This window comes from Desmodus rotundus, chromosome 12 (assembly GCF_022682495.2).
Source record: "Desmodus rotundus isolate HL8 chromosome 12, HLdesRot8A.1, whole genome shotgun sequence".
Taxonomy (NCBI): domain Eukaryota; kingdom Metazoa; phylum Chordata; class Mammalia; order Chiroptera; family Phyllostomidae; genus Desmodus; species Desmodus rotundus.
In genome coordinates, this window is record NC_071398.1 from 53,692,649 (window position 1) to 53,716,809 (window position 24,161).

General features: G+C 49.8%; 1 protein-coding gene and 1 long non-coding RNA gene across 3 annotated transcripts; both read left to right on the top strand.

Moving 5' to 3' along the window:
* The first annotated feature begins 37 nt into the window (after window positions 1-37).
* On the top strand, window positions 38-10,505 carry LOC139440401 (uncharacterized). Its single transcript, XR_011650631.1, has 3 exons — window positions 38-842; window positions 941-983; window positions 10,279-10,505. It is a non-coding gene; the product is annotated as an uncharacterized lncRNA (long non-coding RNA).
* Window positions 10,506-15,551: 5,046 nt separating this feature from the next.
* C12H6orf62 (chromosome 12 C6orf62 homolog) lies at window positions 15,552-23,466 on the top strand. Of its 2 annotated transcripts, none has more exons than XM_045203496.3 (5): window positions 15,552-17,718; window positions 18,776-18,949; window positions 19,806-19,928; window positions 20,472-20,606; window positions 22,165-23,466. In XM_045203496.3, the coding sequence occupies exons 1-5, from the start codon at window positions 17,590-17,592 to the stop codon at window positions 22,288-22,290; spliced, it is 687 nt and encodes a 228-aa protein (XP_045059431.1). In that variant the 5' UTR covers window positions 15,552-17,589; the 3' UTR covers window positions 22,291-23,466. The 2 variants fall into 2 exon arrangements, with proteins under 2 accessions (XP_045059431.1, XP_024426069.1); XM_024570301.3 differs by having other exon boundaries at window positions 15,554-17,718; window positions 18,773-18,949.
* Window positions 23,467-24,161: the final 695 nt, after the last annotated feature.

Below are 24,161 nucleotides of genomic sequence, written 5' to 3' on the forward strand. Positions count from 1 at the left end.
CCTCGGCCCCGCCCCTGCCTGCGCCGGCGCGGTGGGCACAGCGCGTCTCCGTGTGAGGAGGTCCGGGCGTTGTCCCGAGTCCTGACCTCAGACTGCTCGCGGGACCGCCCTGCGGAGCAGGCAAAGCCGCCTCCACCGGCCGCCGACACCGGCGAGATGATGTGTCGCGTCTGCAGCGCACGGCTCCTCATGTCTGTGTGCAGCCCTGGTTCCGTCAGTTCCCCGCCGTGGGCAGAGCCTTGACGTTCGGGCTTCTTACATTTTGACTCTTAGGGGTCGGGAGGCGCTCGGGCACCACGTAGGGTCCAGATGCTGGACCCCGCTGCCCTGCAACTCGGCGCGACAAGACCTGCTGCCGGCTTTTCTTACTGCTCCACCACATCCTCCCATAGCCGTCTTTGTGGACGTGGTGCATCGGACCCACCGGCGTCTGTCACACCTGCCGCAGGTGTCTGGAAGTCTGCACTCCCATTTCCTGACTCCTCATTCTCAGAAGGAGGGAAGGTCTCTCTCTACCCTGCGCCGCTTTGAACACGTGCTTTCCCCTCCTTGCCTGCGACCCTGGTGCCTGCCGGCCACTTCCCTCCCCGGACCTCTCGACAACTGAAAACGTACAAAGCGTAGTCGGACGGCTCTGGCTGTGTTTGAGGAAAATATAACGCATGAAATCTGAATTCATGAAGGACACATCAGACAACCGGGTTTCCGGAGTGAGAACGGTGACAAGTGCAAGCACCATGTCCCTTGACTTTGAAACGCCAGCCAGTCCACATAGGGACTCTGACTGCCTGTGTCACCAGTCAGCACGTAATGAAAAGGGTCACCGACAAGAGCCCAAATGGGTAAGCATATATTCGAGAGTATATAAAAAGTTACATTCAGGTTGTCTGCCCAAGGTAAAGCGTGAAGCAAAGTTCATAATGGTGTTATTTCTTTCCAGAGCTGAAACGCTGGGAAGGAACGTTGTCTTCCATGTGAAATCGGTGAGCAACACAGAGGACCGGGTGGAAGGGTCCCTATAGTTGAAAACTGGCAGAGCTGGGAGGGAACTGGCAATTTTCCCCTTGTGTCCTTCAACCCGCTTAGCCAAACATCCTTTGCACTTGCTTGTAGTATCGGTTAGTCTGGAATGGTATGAGGACTTGTCTTTAGGCATTTCAGCGGTGTTTGACTTCTTTTATTATTTTTGTAATGATGTTATTTATTTTTAGACAAAGGCAAAAGGAGGGAGAAAGAGAGGGAGAGAAACATCAACTTGTGGTTGCTTCTCAAGTGCCTCCTACTGGGGACCTGACCTGCAACCCAGTCATGTGCCCTGATTGGGAATCGAACTCGCAACCCTTTGGTTCGAAGGCCGGTGTTCAATCCACCGAGCCACACCAGCCAGGGCTGACTTTTTTTATTTCAACGTCTCAAAGGAGATGATGCCTAGATTAGGAAAAATTCGGTGGTTGCAGACCCTGGGGCTCCTAGCTAGATATAATCCCTTCTGCTCTCCCGCTACATGATCAACTAGCTCAAGTGACAACTTAATGCAGATCTATACCTGTGCCATTCAGGGGCATGGCCCCTGGCCGCAGAATGGCTCCTCAGCTCTTGAAATGTGGCTCGTCTTCACTGAAATGTAAAACAGGCACCAGATTTCAAAGATTTAGTACAAAAAGAACAATGTAAAACATTTGTATAACTTTTGGTATTGATTACATGTTGAAATGATACTTTAGATATGTTGAGTTAAGATATCTAGTCACAATTAATTTCACTTGTGTCTTTTTACTTTTTTTTAATGGCTACCCCTGCCCCCCAAAAATGTCAGTCGCAGAGGTGCTCACATTGTGTCTGGCCTTCTGTCTCAGTGGGACATCCGCCTGCATCCCTTCCATGGTCCTGGGAGGCAGATGCTTTTCACTCCCCTTTTGCAAGACTGAGAGGCTAAGTCCCAGCCCAGAACCCACACAGGTGGCGCTGTCAGACTGAGCCTCAAAGTCCGCATGCGGAAAAAACCCCAGTTCGCTTCGGACTAAGCAGTCAGGTCTCCTAAGCTGCAGGCCAACAGAATTCTTCCTGAAATAGCCTGTTGCGATTCTGTTTCAGAAGGTTAACCTTGTTCACAGTAGTTTACCAAACGATATCCGTGGCCCACAGTTCCTGGGAGAACGTGTTTCTGCCCACTAGGTGGCAATGCTGTCTGACCTAACTAAACACAGAACTTGAATTTGAAACTTCATCTAACAACCTGTAAACTTGTGTTGTTGATTTTCTCACCTACTGGGCAGACTCGACTTTAATGCATGTCCAAACTAACATTCTTCAGACTTTTAGTAGCAAAGAAAAATAGACCCTGTTCCCCACACTAGGACTGACAGACACCTGAATGATGAGGAGGAGAGGCAGGCGCTGTGGGGGCAGGGGAAGGGCTCCAGGGCCGGCAGCTTGCACAGCTTGGAGGGAGAGAGAGCATCTTCCTCACCCCTGCCTCCCCGGGCCCGATGCCGGACACACAGCAGACTTAGATTACACGGACCTTCACCTGATGCTGCCGCGCAGTGTGACCTTGGACAGACACCTAACTCCTGGACAGGCGCCAACTCTTCAACCCTCCTTCCCCTCCCCCGTGGTAGCCGCTGATCTTTTCACTGTCTCTATGGTTTGGCCTTTCCCAGAGTGTCCTAGAATCGGGATCGCACAGTATGTAGCCGTTTCAGACTGGCTTCTTTCATTTGGTGATGTGCATGTAGTGTCCGTTCCCTGTCTTTTCTGGGCTCGTAGCTCATTTCTTTTCGGCACTGAACAACGTTCCGTTGTCTGGATGGACCACAGGCTCTTTGGAGTGCGTCATTTTAACACACGTTATTTACGTAATCATGAAACGAAGTGCATAATAAAATGGCCAGAAAGTAAGTGCAGAAAGAGAGAATTTTCTGTTAATAAACTTTGACCATATATGAGTAAAATAAAATTATTTAAAAAGTACAGTACAAACAAGGGGGAAGTTCATGAATACTTTTGTATTGCATGTAAAAGATACAATTTAGGGGAAAAAAGTGAATTGTACGACTGATGGGGTATGTTCTTGAGTCATTCTCCAGTTTTAAATAGTTCATTAAAAAAAGAAGAAATGTCAACTTTAAAAATGTTACTTGGATTCAGTAAAATATTTCAAGTATGACCTAAAAATTGTACTTATGAAACAAAACTATCACACTTCTCAGTGTTTACTCGTTCACTGTTTTAGATTTCGAGCAGACAACAATTCTAAGTGGTCGCGCAGAGAGTGACAGAATGGAAGTGATTCAAGGTCTGTCTGTCTCTCCACCTGGACCGCGCCGTTGGCATCTGGGGTTTAAGAGTGCAAGTGCAGTCCTGCAGGGGCTGGAGACGGGGAAGGTCCCAGCGGGGCCTCCAGGGACTCTGTGGGACACCAGCTGGGCAAGGGGAATCCTTCCGAGCATGCTCACAGCAAGCTCACGTGCCCGCATGAACTCAGCAGTAGCAGTGGCAGTCCTTAGAGCTGGCTGGCCAGTGCTAATTTCCTGGAAGGGGTGCTTTACCTCATGCTGCTGAGAGCTGCCCCGCTCTGGCGTGTGGTGGTTAAAAGCAGGCCCACTGAGCGGTTTTGTTTTGCATAGTTACAGCCAACACACCCTCACCTGGCCCACCTGGCAGCCGCCACCCTTCACCCTTGGCAGGCCCTTGAGACAGGTCCCCTAATGGCCCAAGGAAAGCCAGAGGAAGCAGAGGGAGAGCAAGCCTGTGGGAGGAGGAGCAGGGGCAAGGCCCCCGGGGTAGGTAAGGGAAGCAGGGTGCAGACTGCTGGAGAGACATACAGGGGACAGTGACCTGGAGCCACAGGGCCCAAGACCAGCTCAGGAGACTGGCTCGGCTGCCCACCAGACACTTGGGCTCCTGGTCCTTGTAGACGGACAGCAGACCTCAGAGGACTGCCCTCTGCTGAGCTCCCTAAGCGTCTGCACTCAGTGTGGCAGCAAACATCTGCCCCTGCGGCTGTGCCCCTCCCTCTCAGGAGCACCCTCACCCTTTCCCTGGCTCTTTCTGCCCTGACTGGGCAGCAGGCTGGCTTCTGGCAAAGGCACAAACTACCAACATTTTCCTGGAAGGTGTTGTGCTTGGGACCGCACCCCTCAGAAGAGCCTCTGGGCCACCAAGGGCAGGGAGCTGAGGGGTGACACCTTGTGCAGGAGGGGTGCAGGGCCAGGACCCAGTGCAGGTCGGGGACCACAGGGTGCTTTTGCTGAAGCTCCCGGTCATTTTTCTCTTCTGTGACAGCGGTGCAGAGGGAGTCAGGTTGTCACTCTTCTCTAAATCGGGGGCTGGGAAACTTCTGCAAAGGGCCAGCCCGTATATAATTGAGGCTTTCTCGATTGCATATTGTTTGCTCGTTAGTTTTCACACCCTTAAACATATAAAAACCCTCGGTAGCTCTCAGGCAGGACAAAACGGGCCCTGGGCCAAATTTGGCCTGAAGACTATCTTTTGCCAACCTTTATTCTACATAGTTGACTTTTTTGAGAGAGAGAGAGAGAAAGAGAAAGAGAAACATCAGTGTGCTGTTCTGCTTATTTTATGCACTCACTGGTTGGTTCCTGCGTGTGCCCTGGCCGGGGATCGAACCCTCAACCTTGGTGTATTGTGACGGCACTAACCAACTGAGCCACCGGCCAGGGCTCATAGTTGACATTCTTAAACTGCAGAGAAGAAGGAGGGATCGATCAAAGTGACTTTCTACTGTGCCAAGAAGGGCCATTTTCTTGCAAGAGGCTTGATAACGAATTTTGAAACGGGTACGTGAAAGAATCATTTTCTTCCTTCCTGAGTGGAAAGAGAAGAAAAGTGAGTTCTGTGGGTGAGCCAGGAGCAGCTAAACAGCTTGGGAAAGGACCAAGGCCTATGCCCTATAAAGGCAGGAGAATGAGGTGGGAGCTAGGACAGGGACGGTGCGGCTGGCTAGTTAGAAGGGCAGGTTTGGGCCCAGCTGCATGGCTGTTGGGACCCAGTGCACAGTGAGGATTTGAGTCCCCGTGTGAAAAGTGATGAATAATTTTGAGAGGGTGACAGCAGAGCAATAAAGCAGCACAGCCCCTTCTGGCCACTGCTCAGGCCCCTGGGCCCGGCATGTGGGACCGCCTGCCCTGCCCCGGCCCAGCTGGCTCTGCTCCTACAGGACTCTCACACCTGGGTGTGTGAGACATGGCCACATACCGGCTAGAAACCAGGCACCACTTCGTTCTGAAGGGCCTTCCTGTAACTGCCGCCCCTCTGCAGGACAGGTTTAGGCTCGGGAAGCTGGAACCCACAGTGCCTGAGGGTGTGTGCAGGTAGGTTGGAGGGTGAGGCCACAGCTGAGCTACAGAGGAGTGAAAAGCACCCCGCAGTGACCTCTGCCTTTCCTAGTTCAGACTCCAGCCGGCTAAGTGACCCCTCCTCTCGGGCTTGCTTCAGTTCCCTCACCTTCTGCCCAGGACAAGGGCTGTTAAAAGTAGGTTTGAGAGAACCAAGATGGCGGCGTAGGTAGACACACTGCGCCTCCTCGCACAACCAGAACTGACAGAGAATCGAACAGCAAGGGGGACCGACACCAAGGAAATAGAAAATAAACATTCATCCAGACTGGTAGGAGGGGCGGAGACAGGCACCGGGGTGGAGAGGACTCGCGTGGCTGTGGCAGGACTGAGACTGGCGGAGTGTGGGACAAATGGCGCAGGCAGTCCAAGCACTAGCAGACCCTGCGGCCCCACATTTGCACAGATAAACCCAGAGGGCCAGACTCAGAGTGGTGGAGAACGGGGCAGGCAGAGCAGCGGGTAGCACCCCGCGGCACCACATTCGCCCACAGATAAACCGGACGAATGGCGGGGAGCGAAGCAGACCGCGTAACCCAGGGCTCCAGCTCAGGGAAATAAAGCCTCAAACCTCTGATTGAAAACGCCCGTGGGGGTTGGGGCGGCAGCAGGAGAGACTCCCAGCCTCACAGGAGAGGTTGTTGGAGAGACCCACAGGGGCCTAGAGTGTGCACAGGCCCACTTACTCGGGAACCAGCACCAGAGGGGCCCAGTTTGATTGTGGGTAGCGGAGTGAAAGATTGAAATCCGGAGGAGAGTGAGGCGGGCGCCATTGCTCCCTCTCGGCCCCTCCCCCACGTACAGCGTCACAGCGCTGCAACCAGCATTACCCCGCCCTGGTGAACACTTAAGGCTCCGCCCCTTAAAGTAACAGACGCGCCAAGACAAAAAAAAAAAAAAAAATGGCCCAAATGACAGAACACTTCAAAGCTCCAGAAAAAATACAACTAAGCGAGGAAGAGATAGCCAACCTATTGGATGCACAGTTCAAAGCACTGGTTATCAATATGCTCATAGACTTGGTTGAATCTATTCGAAAAACAGATGAAAAAATGAAGCCTATGCTAACAGAAACAAAGGAAAATGTACAGGGAACCAATAGTGATGAGAAGGAAACTGGGACTCAGATCAATGGTGTGGACCAGAAGGAAGAAACAAACATCCAACCAGAAAAGAATGAAGAAACAAGAACTCGGAAAAATGAGGAGAGGCTTAGGAACCTCCAGGACATCTTGAAACGTTCCAACATCCGAATTATAGGGGTGCCAGAAGAAGAGGAAGAACAAAAAATTGAAAACTTATTTGAACAAATAATGAAGGAGAACTTCCCTAATCTGGCAAAGGAAATAGACTTCCGGGAAGTCCAGGAAGCTCAGAGAGTCCCAAAGAAGCTGAACCCAAGGAGGAACACACCAAGGCACATCATCATTACATTACCCAAGATTAAACGCAAGGACCTACATCCAAGATTACTGCATCCAGCAAAGCTATCACTTAGAATGGAAGGGAAGATAAAGTGCTTCTCAGATAAGGTCAAGTTAAAGAAGTTCATCATCACCAAGCCCTTATTATATGAAATGTTAAAGGGAGTTACCTAAGAAAAAGAAGATCAAAAATAGGAACAGTAAAAATGACAGCAAACTCACAGTTATTAATGGCCACACATAAAACAAAAACGAGAGCAACCTAGGCAAACAACTAGAACATGAGGGTTGTCATTAAGGGAGTGGGAGGGGGGGGGAAAGGTACAGAGAATAAGTAGCATAGATGATAGGTGGAAAATAGACAGGGGGAGGGTAAAAATAGTGTAGGAAATGTAGAAGCCAAAGAACTTATAAGTATGACCTATGGACATGAACTATAGGGGGGGAATGTGGGAGGGAGGTGGGTGGGCAGGATGGAGTGGAGTGGGGGGGGAAATGGGACAACTGTAATAGCATAATCAATAAATATATTTAAAAAAATGTAAAAAAAAAAAGTAGGTTTGAGTTGAAAAGAAGCAGGAAAAACCGTGTTCTCGGCTGCTTCCCCAGACTTAGCACCAATGCTAATAATGGGTGAAGATGAGCAAGGGAAATAACCACGTGTTTTTCTTCATCTTCTTTGTAAAGCAACTGTGGACCAAAAGAGGCCACACACTACACTTGAGAAGCCCAGGGAGGCCTGCGTGGCGGCCTTACCAACTTAGACCAAAAGTAACCACCTAGGAGTCTGAAATGAAAAACTTTCTACCTGAAAGCGAGTTAGGTGGGGTAACTCCTGTCCCAGGCCCATGTCTTCCTTGACAAAGGCCAGTCTTTACCTTAATTGAGCCTGCCTGTGGTGGGTCTGCCTCCACAATAACAAAGCAGGTAATTACCTTTCCCCAGGCCCCTCGGGGCACAGTCCCAGCAGTGGAGGGAGACCACAAATCCCCCCTTTGCTAGAGTTACTGTCCTGCACCCACCTGTGGAAAAGAAGCGTCTCCATTTTCCTCTCTCCAGTCCCAGAGGTCTCCCCCGCTTTGCTTCCCGCTCCCCTACAGCCTATCTCCAATGCATGCCGGGTAATCATGCACCCTCCTTTGATGGTAACGTGTAAAAAAGGTGCAAAACTGCCCTTCTTTGGATCATCTTCTCGACCTGTTGAGATGTTGCGCCCCAGCAATTGTCATCCGTTTGGCTCAAGTAAACTGATAAAAATTCTCACAGGTTTGGGCCCGTTGACCTATTTCCTCCATTTAAAAAAGCAGGGTGGCACTTTTAATATGTTTGCGTGTGTGTGTGTGTGTGTGTGTGTGACTTTTTAGTTAACTGCGTGTATTTATTGAAGAATAGCATGCACAGTAAAATATTAAAACAAGACTAAGAAGGCGTACCTTGGGAAATCTGCCCTGGATGCCCAGCCCTCCCACACTAAGACGAGCACTGTTGGCTTTCCTGGGTCCCTTTCCTTCCACGGCAGGTGGGCGCCCAGTGCACACCTAGCTCTGGCCCCTCCCCAGGGTGTGCATCTGGGAGACCCTCCCTTCCCTAGCAGAATGCTCACCTTATTTATCTGCCCCGCCCCACCCAGGGTCATTCCAGTTTGTGTGCAGGCTCTTGCTCTTGCGGACAAGCTACCAGGCAGCCCTGGCAGCCGCAGTCAGACTGGCCGGGTTGAAACCCCAGTGCTGCTGTCTCCTATTAACTCTGTGACCACCTCTTCGCTTGACTGACTTTCCTAAGTGTCCGATGGCAATAGCAGAGGGACAATGATGGGGTCCTCGTGAGGCCCGGTATCAAGTGCCTCGCTTGCTGCCTCATACACACAGCAAAGCTCTCCACACGTACAAAATGCTCCTGTTTCGTATTTTCCAACTTGATGTGCAGTTTAGTTTCTCTGCAGGGTGAGTTCTTAGCAGCGAGATTGCTGCATCCAAGGGTGTTCACTGAAAACCGATACTGTCCACCGGTCTCAGAGGTGGACCGTGCATTTTTCCCTCCGTTCTCTCTGTGCCCCAGGAAGCTGACCTTAGGAAACTGATCTGTCTTTGTCCCTGATATCCACTCAGCTTCCCTGGGAGGGGCAGACTCTGGCGCAGGGCACAGGGTGAGGAAGGAGCTGCAGGCCTCCGCTGGTCAGTGGCTGCATTTCTCTCCCTGAAGCCGGGGGCCACTCCTCCCCAGGGTTCAGCCCAAGCTCATTCCCTTGCCCTCAGGCCTGGTGGCTGCCACTCAGGCCACTGTTTGTCCATGGGCACAACCCTGAGCACACCTCTCCAAATAATCCCCTCGGTCAACTTCCTAGTTGCCCGTTTCCCATGCTATCCGGTTGGTGCCCTAACCCATGTGCCCACCCACTGAGGAGCTCTGAGAGGACTTGCTTTCCCAAGCTTTGGAATATATGATCCCATCAAATGCTTTTGAGATTTTTACCTAACTTTTTCCGGGTACCAGCGCAGTTATTTATCTTTTATCACAGATAGTGGTTCCTGTTGAACTTCAGTTTCTTAAAGGCCTTTGCATTGGCTTTGACTTAATCCTGTCAGGCTGCTCTGACAAAGAAAGTACCATTGATGTGGCGGCTGATAGTATATTTCTCACAGTTCTGAGGCTGGGAAGCCCAAGATCCGGTGGCAGCAGGTTTGGTGCCTGAGGACCCACTCCCTGGCTCCTGCATGTCCTCAGGTGGCAGCAGGGTGGGGAGGCTCAGGGGTCTCCTCTAAGGGTGCTGGTCCTGTTCGGGAGGCTCCACCCTCAGGACCTGGTCACATTCCAAAGGCCCCGCCTCAGATGGCCACCACATTGGCGGTTCTGTTTCCATGTATGACTTCTGGGAGGGGACACAGTCTGGAGCAAGTGCAATGGTCCCCACTTATCTGCAGGGCGTATACTGTAAACACCCCTCCAGGGAATGCCCGAAACCTCTGATTTTGTTTATTTTTAAATGAAGTCAGAAAATTGGATATTCGAATCAACAAAAAGCAGAAAATAAATTTGCATGTAAGATGAACTGTAATAACCAATATATGTTTCTTATTGGAAAAGAGAGGTTTAAAAAAAGGAATTAGCTTAAAGCAAGATAGTTTCCTTTTCCCCCCAAATATGGTAAAACTGTACCAGCTACAGATTTAACAGAAGTAAAACAACGGCTGTTACTCGGAAGTCACAGATGCCTTGGTTTGGGTCTTGGTTGGCTTTTAAAAATACAGCAGCTGCCCCTTTTCTCTTCCCTCCTGTGTGGCAGACTGGGTACTCTCACGGAGCTAGTTAAAGCATCCCAGTCAGCCTGTTTTCATAATCAAATAGTCTTGATGGGGCTTCTTTCTTATGAATTCACAAAATCATTAAGGAAAGAGGAAGAAGGGTTCAAAAGATATAGCCTGTGATTATAACCTACTTTTAATCTAACTGGAAACTAAATCGATTGCTCCCCCTTTATGCCTGCTTTGTTACAGAACGGTTGCCCAGCCGTAACGACCTGCTCAATTTCTAATCACGAGTCTGGCACAGGTGCCACCCGAGAGGAGTCTCGAGTTCAGTTACTGGTAACACGCCGCCCCCCGGGTTTCTCTTGGGCAGCTAGACCACCAGGCTGTGAATGTGAGCGCTGGGGGACTCGGCGAGGGCTGGATAGGAACTCCTATTATCTGCAATTTTTCTGTGACTGTAAATTATTCTAAAATACAACGTTTGTTATTATTTTTATTGTTTCAATTTATTGATTGATTTTAGAGAGGAAGAGAGGAAGAGGGGAAAGAGAGAGAGAGAAGCATGGATTTGTTGGTCCACTTGTTGATGCACTCGTTGCTTGATTCTTGCATGTGCCCTGACTGGGGGGTCGAACCTGAACCCTGACACATCAGGACGATGCTCTAACCGACTGAGTGACACGGCCAGGGCTACCTGACCTCTAGAAGGAGACGTCGTCCCTCTCCGACCACCCTGTCCCCCACAGTTCTCCGAAGTCAGCAGTGACCCCTTCGCAGCCCAGCCCACTGCTCTTTCCTGGCTCCTTGTTCTCTCGACCTCTCAACTACGTTTTTAAAACATGATCTCCCTCCAGGGCTCTCTTCCTTGGCTTCCACCCCATGTGCCAGCCACGTCTTCTCTTTTCGTTGCCTCAGCTTCCTCTTGCCATCCCATGGGGACCTCCCCGCCTCCTCCCTGGCGGCCTCTGCTCCCAACCCTCTCACTCCAGGATCTCACCCTCCCTGCACGCTGCCTCCCTGCCAGGCCTGTGCTCCTTCTTCACCCTGGAACACCCCACTGGCCTTGCCGTTAGAATCAGACTGGCTCCCCTTCCCATCCTCCTGCACCTCCCCGGCCCCCGGGTCATGGCATGGTCACCCCATTAGTTTGCTAGGACTGCCGTAACCAAATACCACAGGAACAACGGAAATTTGTTTTCTCAGAGTCCTGGAGGCTGGGAAAGCCAAGATGGAGGTGTCGGCAGGGTTGCTTTCTCCTGGGGCTTCTCTCTTTGGCTCGCGGACGGCCGCCTGCCTTCTCGTGCTGTCCTCACAGGGCCCTTGCTCTGTCCACACTGTCCCTCGTATACATCATACATGTATACCTCCTCCCCACTCCCTTTTGATAGGAAGGAAAAAACCCCAAAGTATTTCAACATTCCTGATGGCAGTTGCCTCGTCTTTTACAGATTGAGACAATCAGGCAAAGAAAGTGGTAAAAATCCCTTCTCGAATTGTCGGACAGATTTGTTTGGGGAGCAGGCTGTACACCCCTAACCCAAAGTACAGAGCTCTCGCTATGGAGGAAAGCACACCCCCTCAGTAGCTAAAAGCTGTGTACTTTGGGTTAGGGGTGTATACAAGGGGCCAAGTAACATTTTTGGATAATACCAGCAGGCATAAAGCATGAGAAGTGGAAAAGGAAAAAAGGAAGTTGAGAGAGAGAGAGAAAGGAAGGAAGCAGGGGGAGAAGAGGTCAAAACGTAAAGAAAAATCCATGGTGGGGCTAAGGACTCAGCTGAATAACCCTCTGCTTCTAACTGTGTTCCAAATTCAGGGACAAATAAGTACTGACTTGCACAGACTCAGCCTATGTGAAATTAGGATGAGACTGGAGGAGAAATGAATACTACCTGTTCACCCCCGCCCCGAAAGGGTTAAGCCAAGGCCTCAAAACAGTGCACGTTTCTGGTTTTTATATCATTTTGTTCCCGAACGCTGCGCTCTGTGAGTGGTTCCTGCGGGCGGAGGCATTGTGTTAGCCCGCGACGACAGTCATCTGAGAGGTACAGCACCTGAGGTTGAAGTCCGGAGATCAGGCCGCTGGGGCTGCCGCTTTGGGGATCACACTGTGGAGTATCCGAACTGGTTCCCAGGCCAGGCTGGTCCAAGCGCACACGTGTTCTGTGTACATGCCTACTAAGCTGTAGCTCATAAATATGACCAAAAATCAAGACCGCGTCTCATAAACTGAAGAGCATTAACGAAGGGGCAAAATATCTGAGAATTCCTGAGCATCTAGCATGCTTGCTGACCATAAATGTGAGAGGGAAATGTTCGGAAACCAGATCTGTGTGAGAGAAGAGAATGTGTGTGCAGCAGTGAATGTACTGGTATAAGCTTATGGTTCCTTTTAGAATAGTGAAGAACAGTTGTTAAGTACTTTGCTTTCTTTTTTTAAGTATATTTTATTGATTATGCTATTACAGTTTCCCCATTTTCCCCCTTTATCCCCCCTCTGCCCTGCACCCCCCAACCCTCCAGCATTCCCTCCCCTTAGCTCATGTCCATATAAGTTCTTTGATTTCTCTGTTTCCCATACCATTCCTAACCTTCCCCTATTTTATGCCAAGTATGCTTCTTATTCCCTGTCCCCCCATCTTCCCCTCCCCCTCCCCACTGAAAATGCTCCATGTGATCTCCATTTCTGATTCTGTTCCTGTTCTAGTTGTTTGTTTAGTTTTTATTTTGGGTGTTTTTTTTTTAGGTTCACTTGTTCATTGTGAGTTAATTGTCATTTTACTGTTCATAGTTTTTTGATCTTCTTCTATTTCTTAGATAAGTCCCTTTAACATCTCATATAATAAGGGCTTGGTGATGATGAACTCCTTTAACTTGACCTTATCTGGGAAGCACTTTATCTGCCCTTCCATTCTGAACAATTAGTACTTTGCTTGCTTTCTTATTGTCAAACAAGTATATTGAGGCTATACAAGAATAGTTTGGGTAATCATTTCTTAACTTGGAAGGAATGCAGAAGAGCTGTTTTGCCTAGAGACTGGAAGGTTAGCCATGGAGCCCGGTGGACTGTGCCTTCCACAGGGTTGGGGGGGGTGTTGGATTGGCACGGAACCTTCACAAGGTATTATTTTATGAAAAATGTAAGCTTCTCCTGTGGTATCTGCATTTCAGCCAAGAAAACGCCTTCCAGTGTTTCTAACGGTGCAGTTTAAACCCTCAAAGGGGAAACTAAGCAGGTGTTCTTGGCCAAGACCCCACACAACCCACTGCCTTTGAAGTTGCCTAACTCCGAAGAAGCCATTTCTAAAATAATTAAGTGGACTTTTCCCACAGGTCACAAAGCTCGATGTTAAGTGTGTTCTGACTTTTAACTGATTTCCACTGAGGAACACAATGGTCATGGGTTTATAAAGATTTACTCCCTTTGATGACTGTTCCCATTTTACGGCCCTCCCAAGTGGCAGGGAAAATTGAGCTAGAAGCGTCTTACTCCTCCAGGGCACATCGCTGCTACTTCTCCACTCATCTCACTGAGGCCTGACCCAGCCCCAGAGCACGGCAGCGTCGGGGGGCGTTCAGCTTGTGACCACAGCATCTCTAATTCCCTTTCAGAGCAGCCAAAACAGAAAACCTCGTATTTTACCTCGACATCTGCTCCAACCCGTCCTTTTCATGATTATTATAGTAGTGTAGTGTAAAATTCTTTTTCAATGGTTCTTAGAGGAAACATCAAAAGAGAATGCAAGAAAAAACAGAAATTGGACTTCGTGAAAATTACAAACCTTCGTGCTGCAAAGACTTCCACCACGAAAGAGAAAGGAAGGGGTAACTCCCAGCATGGGTGGGAGGATTTGCAAATCATGCATCTGATAACAGGCTTGTAGCTAGAGTGGAGAATCCCTACACCTCAATAATGAAACACAAGGAACAGGGCTCGCTTAAGGCAAGCCCTTGCCAAGTTCCATGGCAAGGCCGCATTCTACTTGCCATGGAACCCCCTTTTTTTTGGTCCACAAAAGTGTTACTAAAACAAACAAACTCTTCTTGGTGATGATTATGGAACACACTTGGCCAGATCAAGCAGAGATTACCTAGGGCTAATTTCATATATATATTTTTAAACCAAAGTCATAAACTACTTGAAATCCTCAATTTTACCCATGTGTTTTCCACACTATAATCTTTATGCGATTGTGAAAATCAATCAGGGAAGCAGTAGCCAAATGCTAGTTTTATCTTTTGAGGTTAGCAATAATTTGGAAATCCTAGGAATTCCATCCTTTAGTTCCCGACAAGTTTATATTGAAAGGTGGGTTCCAATGATCCTTTTGGGTCAAGGGTGAAAAAATGTTATTATGGGCACTCTATTTTGATTTTACCAAATGAAGAGCAGCAACTTGGAGACCCTGCAGACTTGTAAAATTTTATCACAAAGAGTAGCCCATAGAGTACACAGCCTTTGTTTTTATCCAGTTTTGACTTTTGCTGATTACCTAATAATACAACTGCGTTTTCATCAGCACAGTAAAGCTCTCAAAAACGGGACAGAAGACTCTCTGGTGCCAAGGACTTCCGATTTGGTGGCAAACGACCCACAGGACTCTTCTTCACATTTCGACGACCTAGGCCTGGGGTCCTGGGTGATCCCAAAAGAAATCCTGTTCTCATGGGAGAGAAATCCATGCGGCATGATGGGGTGTTTTTCTCCCAAGTCGCAGCCCTCCAGGCATCTTTGACCTTGTTCACAGCCTGAGGCCCGCCCAGCCTTCCTGTGCACGTGGCTAGGCACGGATAGAGAGCCACGAGGGACTCGCGGGAGCCACTTCCTGCCGCACGCGGCTTAAATCCCTGGCAGTGGAAAAGAACTCCCCGCTAGTTGCTGCAGGACCCCGCTAGACGCCCCGCCCCCACCCTAGACTACCCATCAGTGGGTTAGAATGACACCTTAACGGAAGGAAACTAGAACCTGCCCCCAGCCTCGGGACGCCCTTCCCTCTACTTCTTCACCAGGTCCCCGGCTTCCCCACGCCCCGCCCCCTTTCTGTCCGCGGGCTCAGCCCCGCCTCGCCCCCCGCGAGCGTCGCACAGGCGCTGGAGACCCGGAAGGGCGGTCTCATCCGGGTGCTTTGCGGGGCAGGGCATGGGGCGTGGCTCTTTGACGACAGGAGGTGGGAGGGGTCAAGTCCCGGGACCTGGACTTCCGAGCGGAGGGGCGGAGAGAGAGTGGAAGTTGCCGTGTGTCCGCCCCAAGGACGCTCCATACAGGACAAGGGGGGGAAGCCTTAGTTCTCAAACTCCCCTTTGAGGCGGAAATGTCGGCCGAATAGCTTTACGTCAAAGGATTCTCTCTTTGAGAAGTCTTATTCGTACCCCCTCCTCCTGCACTCCTTTCCTAGTCTCCTGAAGAAGCCTGACGACCAGCCCACCCGAGGCTCTTCTCTCTGTTGTCGCGCAGGTGGTGGGGTCCGCGGCGCGCGCAGGCGCAGCGAGCTCGGGGCGGTGCCGTTGAGAGCGGGTGACGCAGCGGCGTCGCTGCCATTTTAAGTTGTTTGTTCTAGCTGCTTGTCTCAAACGCGGCTTCCCCGGACCCCGGAGTCGCCGAGGCCGCAGCCGCTTCCGCAGCCACCGGTGGCGGGGAACGAGGCTGTGCCGCCGCGGACTCTCGCCTTCAGCTCGGCGCTCGCCGTCCGGGCCCCGCTCTGCTGCGAGCCGGAGCCGCCTGGGGAAGGAGGACTCAGAGCAGATGCTTGGACTGAAATAACTTTACTTGGGGTTGACTCGCCGACGGACCTTAGCGCAGGGCTCCCTCCCTCCCCCGCCGCGGGACCGCTCCCTCCTACTCCTTCCCCTCTTTCTCTCTCTCGCCGCCGTCCCGTCCTCCCTTCGTCCGGGGCGCCGAGCCAGACTATGGGTCCCAGGCGGGGGCTGCGTGGCGGTAGCAGCGCGGGCGGCCCGGCCCCAATGCGTGCCGCAGCGGGGATGGGGGGGCTCCGTTGGCTGCTGGTGTTCTCTTGACATGGCTCCTGCCCGAGCCGCGAGCAGCGCCCCCGCCGCCGCCACTTCCGCCGCCGCCGCCGCTCCGCCCGCGGGCTGCGGCTAGAGGGCCCCCCTGCCTGCCCGCGTAGGTCCGCGACCCCGCCCTGAACCATCCACACTCGGGAAGCATGGTCTGTTCCACGTGAGAGCGCTCATCCGGAGTCCGGGAACTTCGTTTCCTTGGGGGGTGGGGTGGGCGTGCTTTAAAAAGTAATTACTATTAACAACTATTCCTTTTTTCTCACTGACCCGTCCCCTTTACCCAGCCCCGCCTACTCTACCCGGGCGGGAATTGTTTCCACGATGAAATGAGAGAAAACTTGAGTGATCCAGTGTCTCCCGTCGTGCGAGTGAGTCGCTGCCGTTGAAGGCAAAGGGTGGGGGTGGGCCTGGGGGACGGAAGGCAGGTGGCCCCCGGGCACGGCCTAGATTTGGGAGAAGAACCTGCCCCCTTTGCCTCAGCGATGCCCACGGTCTCGGTCGGGGCCGGGTCATAGGGAAGGCTCCTCTGGGGCGTGTGGGACCAACTCCCTGGTGTGCCAGGGGCGCTGTCTGAACAGAGCCGCAGGGACTGTTCCATCGAGGTCTCTGCCCCTTTCCGTTGCCATCATGGTGCTCCTGGGCAGCAGCCTTCGCAGCCGCCTGAGGATGAAAATGTGGGCGCTGGGGAAGTTGGAAATGACTCCGCTGTTTTCCCTCCTGGCTCCTTCGGGCAGCAGCTGCCCGCCCCCGGTATACACTGTAGTTGATTGCAGGGAAACCCTGAACCTCTCCCCGTCCTTCTCGACCGATTTTGCACTGTTCTCTTTGCTCACCACCAAGTGTAATCAATAACAGCACTGACAACACATAGCAATAGCGAGACCTGGAGTGACTGAGAATAAGTAGGCACTGCAGCCATGGGCCGGGCTGGGTGAGACCCAATCGGGTATTTCCGTTTCATTCACCTTCCCTGTTCTGGGGTTTCTGGGAGGTTTTTTTGGTGGGTTTTTTTCTTTCTTTTTTTTTTTTCTATTTTGGTACTCGGAAAGCTAAGATCACACTTCCCCCTCCCTGTTCCTTCTCATAATCCCTTCTCTAAAAGGGGGGGGATCCGGATGGATGTTAAGGGTTGGACTGGTGTCAGCTGTGTGTTAGTGCACACTTAAGTCCTGATCTTAGGCTTTTCTTTTCCCACACGGCCGCCTTTTGGCAGTTAAGCCAAATGTATTTTCAAAAAAATTAGTTCAAGTATTTTCTCTGCTGCTTTGTTCCTTCCTCCTTCCTTTTTCCCGTCCCACCCCAAACGTTGTTGTCCAAATATGACTGGGGAGCACCTTTATTTCTTGACCCTGTGATGTGACGGTCTGCTAATATCGCCAGAAGGTGCAGTTTTGGGTTACAGTCGTGATTTTAGCCACTCAATCATATTAGCAGGGGGGGAAAAAAAATGACTTGTTTCTGTTGTACTTGAGTCTTAAGAAAAAGTGCCCATAGTTTAGCGACAATTTCCAAAGGCTTTAGTACCACCTGCATTTGAAAATGGGGGACCCGAACTCCCGGAAGAAACAAGCTCTGAACAGACTACGTGCTCAGCTTAGGAAGAAGAAAGAGTCTCTAGCTGACCAGTTTGACTTCAAGATGTATATCGCCTTTGTATTCAAGGAGAAGGTAATTTAAAGTCCATGGACATTTATTAGCACGAGTGATTGTGTGAGTTCTTAAAACAGTGGGAGTGTTGGAGTTTGGCCTGAGGAGTGGCTGGCCGCAGTCTCCTCCTGGGGGGCGTTCTCTGAGTCCCGCGGTGGAGCGGAGCTGAATGGCGGGAGCGCGACTCCTGGCTTCGGGTCCAGTTCCAAAGTTGAATAGGGTCCACTTCGCGTTAGTGTGGGGTGGGCAGTGGCGTGAAACTTTCACTTACGCTTTATGGCGAACTCATTCAGAACCTCATCACTGGATTTAAAGCTTGTCTGACGTATGAGTAGACTGACTGAACATACATAAGTTTAATTTTCTGGTCTTAGAATTCCACAGTTACATAGCAAATAATGAGTTGCAAGTTGTCAAGGAGAATCATGATAAAAAAATAGTTTTTTCCAACTTACAATAACTGACAGTTTATCTATTTGACATGAGACTAGGTTATGAGTATGGGGAAATACTAGGGCTTTTGTACTTGTGAGCTTACTGCAAGTCAGAAAAACAACCTTAGTGTGTCTAATTAAGAACTGGGAGTTCCCCAGGTTTTTACCCCACTCTGAACCCCTAAGTTGAGGGGTCAAAGTGCCGTTTGCTGTCGCGGGTGGAATTGTGGAGCGCTTTCGGAAGGGGTGCGGTTAATCTGTGCAGCTTTGTCTTTGAAAGTTGAGATTTTAATTTAGCTCTTTGTAGAACCTGTTAAATGAAATTATTTCAAGAGTGAATCAGTTTTTTTTAACCTTAGGGAGTTGGTGTTTGTTTCTCACAGCATTTAAGATAAAACGAGGGCTTGCTGTGGGTACCATAATGCTTTGAAACCACATGGTTAAACATTCTGATAATTGCCTGTGGGGTTGGGGCTGGGGGTTAGGGGAGGATGAAAGGATTTGCCTATTGGAAAGTCTATGTTTTCAGTGCAGAACTTCATCTGAAGAGTTCTGCTGAGTAAAGGTGCGTGGCATTGTGATGTGGTCTGTGTGTGAAGGTGGTGTCCTACCGGTGGGTTAATAAACTTTTTTCCTTTTAGAAGAAAAAGGCAGCACTTTTTGAAGTGTCTGAGGTTATACCAGTTATGACAAATAACTATGAAGAGAATATCCTGAAAGGTGTGCGAGATTCCAGCTACTCCTTGGAAAGTTCCATGGAGCTTCTACAGAAGGATGTGGTGCAGCTCCATGCTCCTCGGTACCAGTCCATGAGAAGGGTGAGTTCTGGTTTAAGTCTTGGCTTGGGGAGTGTTAGTGAGTTAAGCTGGCACCCCCTCGCCCCCCAGGAATGTGTGGTTACTGTGGTAAAGAATCTCTTTAAAGCTGACTTCAGATAAAACACAGGTGACTTTTCTTCTGTGGTATTACACTGATGATGATGTCCATTCTTGCTGTGAGCAGTGTTTCATATTATTGTCCATTGGGTTTCCTTCTGGGGGGCAGAAATAACCTCGCACCCCTAATAAATAAGAAATGTCACATGGAAGGTACTGTTGGTGCCAATCTTCTAAGCTGGTGCACCTCGTTGGAAGTTAACCTGGCATGTTTGCACAGGAGACGCCCAGTTAGTGGTAGGGCGGGGAGAAGGCCGCAGGTGCCACACACTGGTCTGGATGGAGGGCTGCTGGCCTTGGACATCAGAGGGCTGCACTGGGATGATGAGAGCGGTATCAGCGTGCAATAGCAGTAGCATTTCGGTGGTAATAGGAAGGTGGAGAAGTTCCAAGGTGCCTTTGCTTAAGTAGTTCTGGTTTGGAAGAGTGGAAGTAAAGGTGCAGGGACTTTAAAGAAAAGAAAGACAAAGAATCAGCTGCAGCTGGGGAACTTAGGTCCTGATGGAGGAACGTAGTTGCGTGACTGTGGACTCGACAAGATAAAAATTAGAATCAGGTGCTGGGCTGCTCAGATTCTGTGCAGTCCTGTGACATTGCCTCTTAACGTGAAACAGTACGCAGTGGGCCTCGTGCCCTGGGCAGGGTTTTTATAGTCGAACCACGTAATGTGTGGCTTTGCCTGATAGAGCTCTGTCTGCAAGTGATCTTTTCCCTCTGCTTCCTCTCTGTCGTGTTGTAGGACGTGATTGGCTGTACTCAGGAGATGGATTTCATTCTTTGGCCCCGGAACGACATTGAGAAAATTGTCTGTCTCCTGTTTTCTAGGTGGAAGGAATCTGATGAGCCTTTTAGGCCTGTTCAGGTACTGTATTCTGAAACAAGTGTGGCGAGCACCTAAATAAGTGAAAACTCCTGGGATAGGTCTGACTTAAGAAATGCTTAGTAGAGTAAGAAATTCTACGAAGTTTTTCAGTTCCTTTATCCTTTTGAATGCAGTAGTTTAAGGGGAGAAAGCGTTTGGGTTGTAGACGCTTGAGAACGAGGCGGTTCTCGGCTGTCCAGTGTGTTTGCTGTTGTGGCTGGAGGACCTCTGGTGTGGTGGGCGTGAGCTGACTTGGGGAGGGTGTGTGGATCTCTTGGCCTGTGCCTCACACAATCCTGAAAGAGTGTGCCCAGCCTTCCTAGGGACAGAACTTGCTGGGACAAAGAGACTGTTCACAATGGGGGCCACCGTCTGCGTGTCCTGACCGGGCACTGGAAATGCGGCTGGTGTTGCTAAAGGACTGGGCTTGACCTTCCGGGTCAGTTAAGTCGCTGTGCCGGCCAGCATGTTGGGCAGCACAGCCATGTTTCACAACATGTGACACATTTGTGGTCACATGTATGTGTTTGTGTTTTTCACTAGGCTAAGTTTGAGTTTCATCATGGCGACTATGAGAAACAGTTTCTGCACGTACTGAGCCGCAAGGACAAGACTGGAATTGTTGTCAACAATCCGAACCAGTCTGTGTTTCTCTTCATTGACAGACAGCACTTGCAGGTGAGCACTGGCCCCTTTGGGGCTTGTTTTAGATGCCTATGGTTACCAAACTGTTGTCTGTGCCCCTCTAGCACTGCATTAGGTTTGAAGTCACTTGAACAAGAAGCAGGTTCCCTGGGCCTCACTCTAGTGCAGTGGCCCCTGGACCTGGCTGCGCATCAGAGTTGTGCGGGGAGCTTTCAGAAGGTGCAGGGGGCTTTTGAAAGGTGGACGGCGGGGTTTGAGTGGGAACGGCGGTCCTGCAGCTTCCTGCCGACGGCAGCCCCCGAAGTCTCCTTTGGTGTATGCAGTCCCGGGCCCTGCTAGCCCCGGCTCAGTCGGAGCCCGTGCTCTGAACCACAGCCTCCTGGGACCGGTAGCATTTCTTGAGAAGCGCTGGCCTGTATCAAAGTAAATAAAAGTCTAAAGGGATGAGGCACACTGTGTTCAAAAGATCCATATGTGTTTAAAATCAGGACTTACAACTTAGGCAGCAATCCAGGTATTGCAAGTTAATTTTTATTTGTAAGACAGTATAAATAATGTTTGTTTATACATTGTACCTGTCCGGTCCTAACCCTTGGCTAAACCGGACTGTCGTGACTTAGAGTTTACAATAAATACTTCATTATTAACCTTTATCGAAACGTGGGGCCGTGGTAAGGACTAGAGCAAAGGCTACGTGTGGCAGGGCTGGTGCTGTAAGAGCGGGCTGGGCCTGGAGTCTGGATTCTCCTGCAGACGCAGCCTCCCCCTGGCTGGAAGCTCCCGCCCCAGGCCTGTGGGGGCAGGCTCCTTCCTTGGAGCCGAGTACGTGCTGTCTGTAAGGCGGTGGCCTTGACAGGCACACGTGTGCACACATGTAGGCTCACTTCCATGCATAGATTTGTGGGCGCACCAGGGCCACCTTAGGGGCCTTGGGAGGTGGTCTGGCTCAGTTGACCTTCCCCTTGCTGGAGTGGTTATGTGTAAGAGCACCTGACATGCTTGTCCGAGTTAGGTGGTAATGCCTAGTGACTTTTTAAAAATAAGATTTGGAGTGTATGTGGTTAGCTTTTCTCTAGACTTCTACTTGAGTATATGCTTAGGTCTTATCTTTTAAACAGTAACAGAAACAGGTAATGTTTCTGGTCTTCCCCCCACTCCTGCTCTTACCGTATCTGCTGTCTCTACATACGTGTAACCACGCCCTCACACCTCTTCAGAGTTGTCTCTATGGAATGCCTTGGACCCTAATTTCTTTCAGCAAGTAGCCTGTACTTTGCTTAGTTTTGCTACTGTATTTTTTCCATTATCATTTATTCCTCTTATATCCCCGCCCCCTGCAATCACCTCACCTGCAGAAAGTCTTTATTTGTGGTCATACTTGCGTGCAGTTGTGTTTCCCTGTACTTGGTATGGAAAAGTCTGAATTCCTAGGGTCCCTGTGGGTGAGAACCACCACTTACTCCCTTGTTCTGTGTTGATCGTCACTTTGCCCACAAGTGCTCAATAAACTGGGAGACAGACGTTGTGGACAGTTGACCGCTTATGTCACGGTCTTCGTTGTTTTAAGTATGTTAAACCTTTTCCCCTCCAGACTCCAAAAAACAAAGCTACAATCTTCAAGTTGTGCAGCATCTGCCTCTACCTGCCACAGGAGCAGCTGACCCACTGGGCGGTGGGCACGGTAGAGGACCACCTCCACCCGTACATGCCAGAGTAGCGTGCTGACCAGCAGAGGGGGACGATCGAGTGCAGCGGCCGTTTTTTCTTGTTTTCTCACCACTTTCTTCTTTCAGAGTTTAAAGGAAATGGACTCATGCACAGAACACTATGCATTTTGAAACTTGTTCATCCTGGATTTTTTTAAAAATCATTTGTATCTCAGAACTTTAACAAAAATTAGATGTCTTCTGCACGGACTGTGTGAAAGAAGATGCTCTGCATCTTCGCTGCGCTGCGTCAGCATCTGAAAAATGTGAAGTGAAGGACTCTGCACACTGAAATGCTTACTGTATCTGAAAGCGTGAGGTGATACTCCTTCCTGGTGGTCTTCCATTCGTGCTGGGTTTTGCCTCTGACATTTGTCATCAACATTTAGAGGGTGAGAAGGGAAGGTCACGGGCATGAATAATGTTTTAAAAACTTGATAGCTTTGCTGTATTCACCGTTGCTCCTGAGCACTGTCAGATTCATTCTGATGACCAGAAGTGGTTGTTGAAAAAATGCAACCACGGGAAAGAAATCTTACACGAAAAAAGCATCTCATTGTAGGCATCTTGCCTCGTGTTTTACTGGGCCAGTTTGTTTCCTGGTACTCCTGAGTGCACACATTTCATTTCCAGATCTCTTTCCCCAGGCTGCTGTTAGGAGAGGGCTCGCTGTGGGTGCGGTCAGACACCGCGGAGCAGGTGTGGCGTCTGCAGCAACAGGAGTGTGCTCGTGGCTGCAGACACCGCGCTGGGTACAGGGCTTTCCTTTTGGTTTTTTTTGTTTTGTTTTCTGGTTTTAAAGAGATTTTTATTACAAAAAAATTCCAGTGAATCGTGCAGAAATACTGGTTTCTACACCATTCTAAAGAAAAACTTATGAGGGTTTTTGGAGTAGGAAAGGTTATTAAAGTTGGCATCTTAAATTGTAAAAACAACCATTAAGTGTCAGTTACAAAAGCAGAACTCATTTCGTGCAATGAACATAAGGAAAGACTACTGTATAGTTTTGTTTTGTTTTCCTTTCAAATGAAGAAGAGCTTTGCTTAAGGGTTGCATACTTTATTGGAGTAAACCTGAACGATTTTACTCCTTTGGAGCAAAACTTAGTGCTTACTGGTTTCCAATTGTATTTAGCTTCTGGTTGGAATTTGAAAAAATGAAAACCTAAATAAAATAGGTGAAAGTTCCCTGACTGTTCAGGTGAATGCACAAAACTTGAAGTGGTAACTTCTTTTCCCTGAGTGTCTGGGCAGGTGTTACTGATGATCGTAGGGGTTATAGTCCATGGTTAAACGATAAATTCAGAAGAAAAACCCGGCCATTTGGTTTGTAATTTCAACAAGAAAGGAATCAAGGACGTTTTGCCAGCTTTTAACAGTTACTAGTCTGGCCTTATAATGCCTCATTTCATGGAAAAACTTAATTCCAAGATGCTTTTGCACGTTTCCTGGCCAGTCTGCAGTGACACTTGGAGTGTCCGCCTTGGCAGGCGCTGTTCTGGGCCCTCGTCTTCAGGTATCTGAGGACGCTGCACGGACACCAGGGCTTGACCCAGCCTAGGGTGATGAGGGGGGAGGGTTTATAACCAGCTCTCCGGCTCCCCAGGGCCCAGGCCCTTTGCTCTTTGCCCCTGTTGAATTAACACTGGTTAGTTAATGTTCAGGTTCGGCATTTATTTCAGCAGTCATTGGTTCTATGTTTTTATTTTAGAGTAAGTGTTGGAAAGCTGTTTTTAAGAGTAGAATAGAAAGTTCCTGCGCACCCTTTCCCCACACTGGTTTTCATTGTCCTTCTGCATATACTTACATGTTTCTTGCCTTCAGTCATGTTAGACTCAGGAAACGGCAGGGTGATCCCCTTGGACCCACCACCTGAGCGCCCC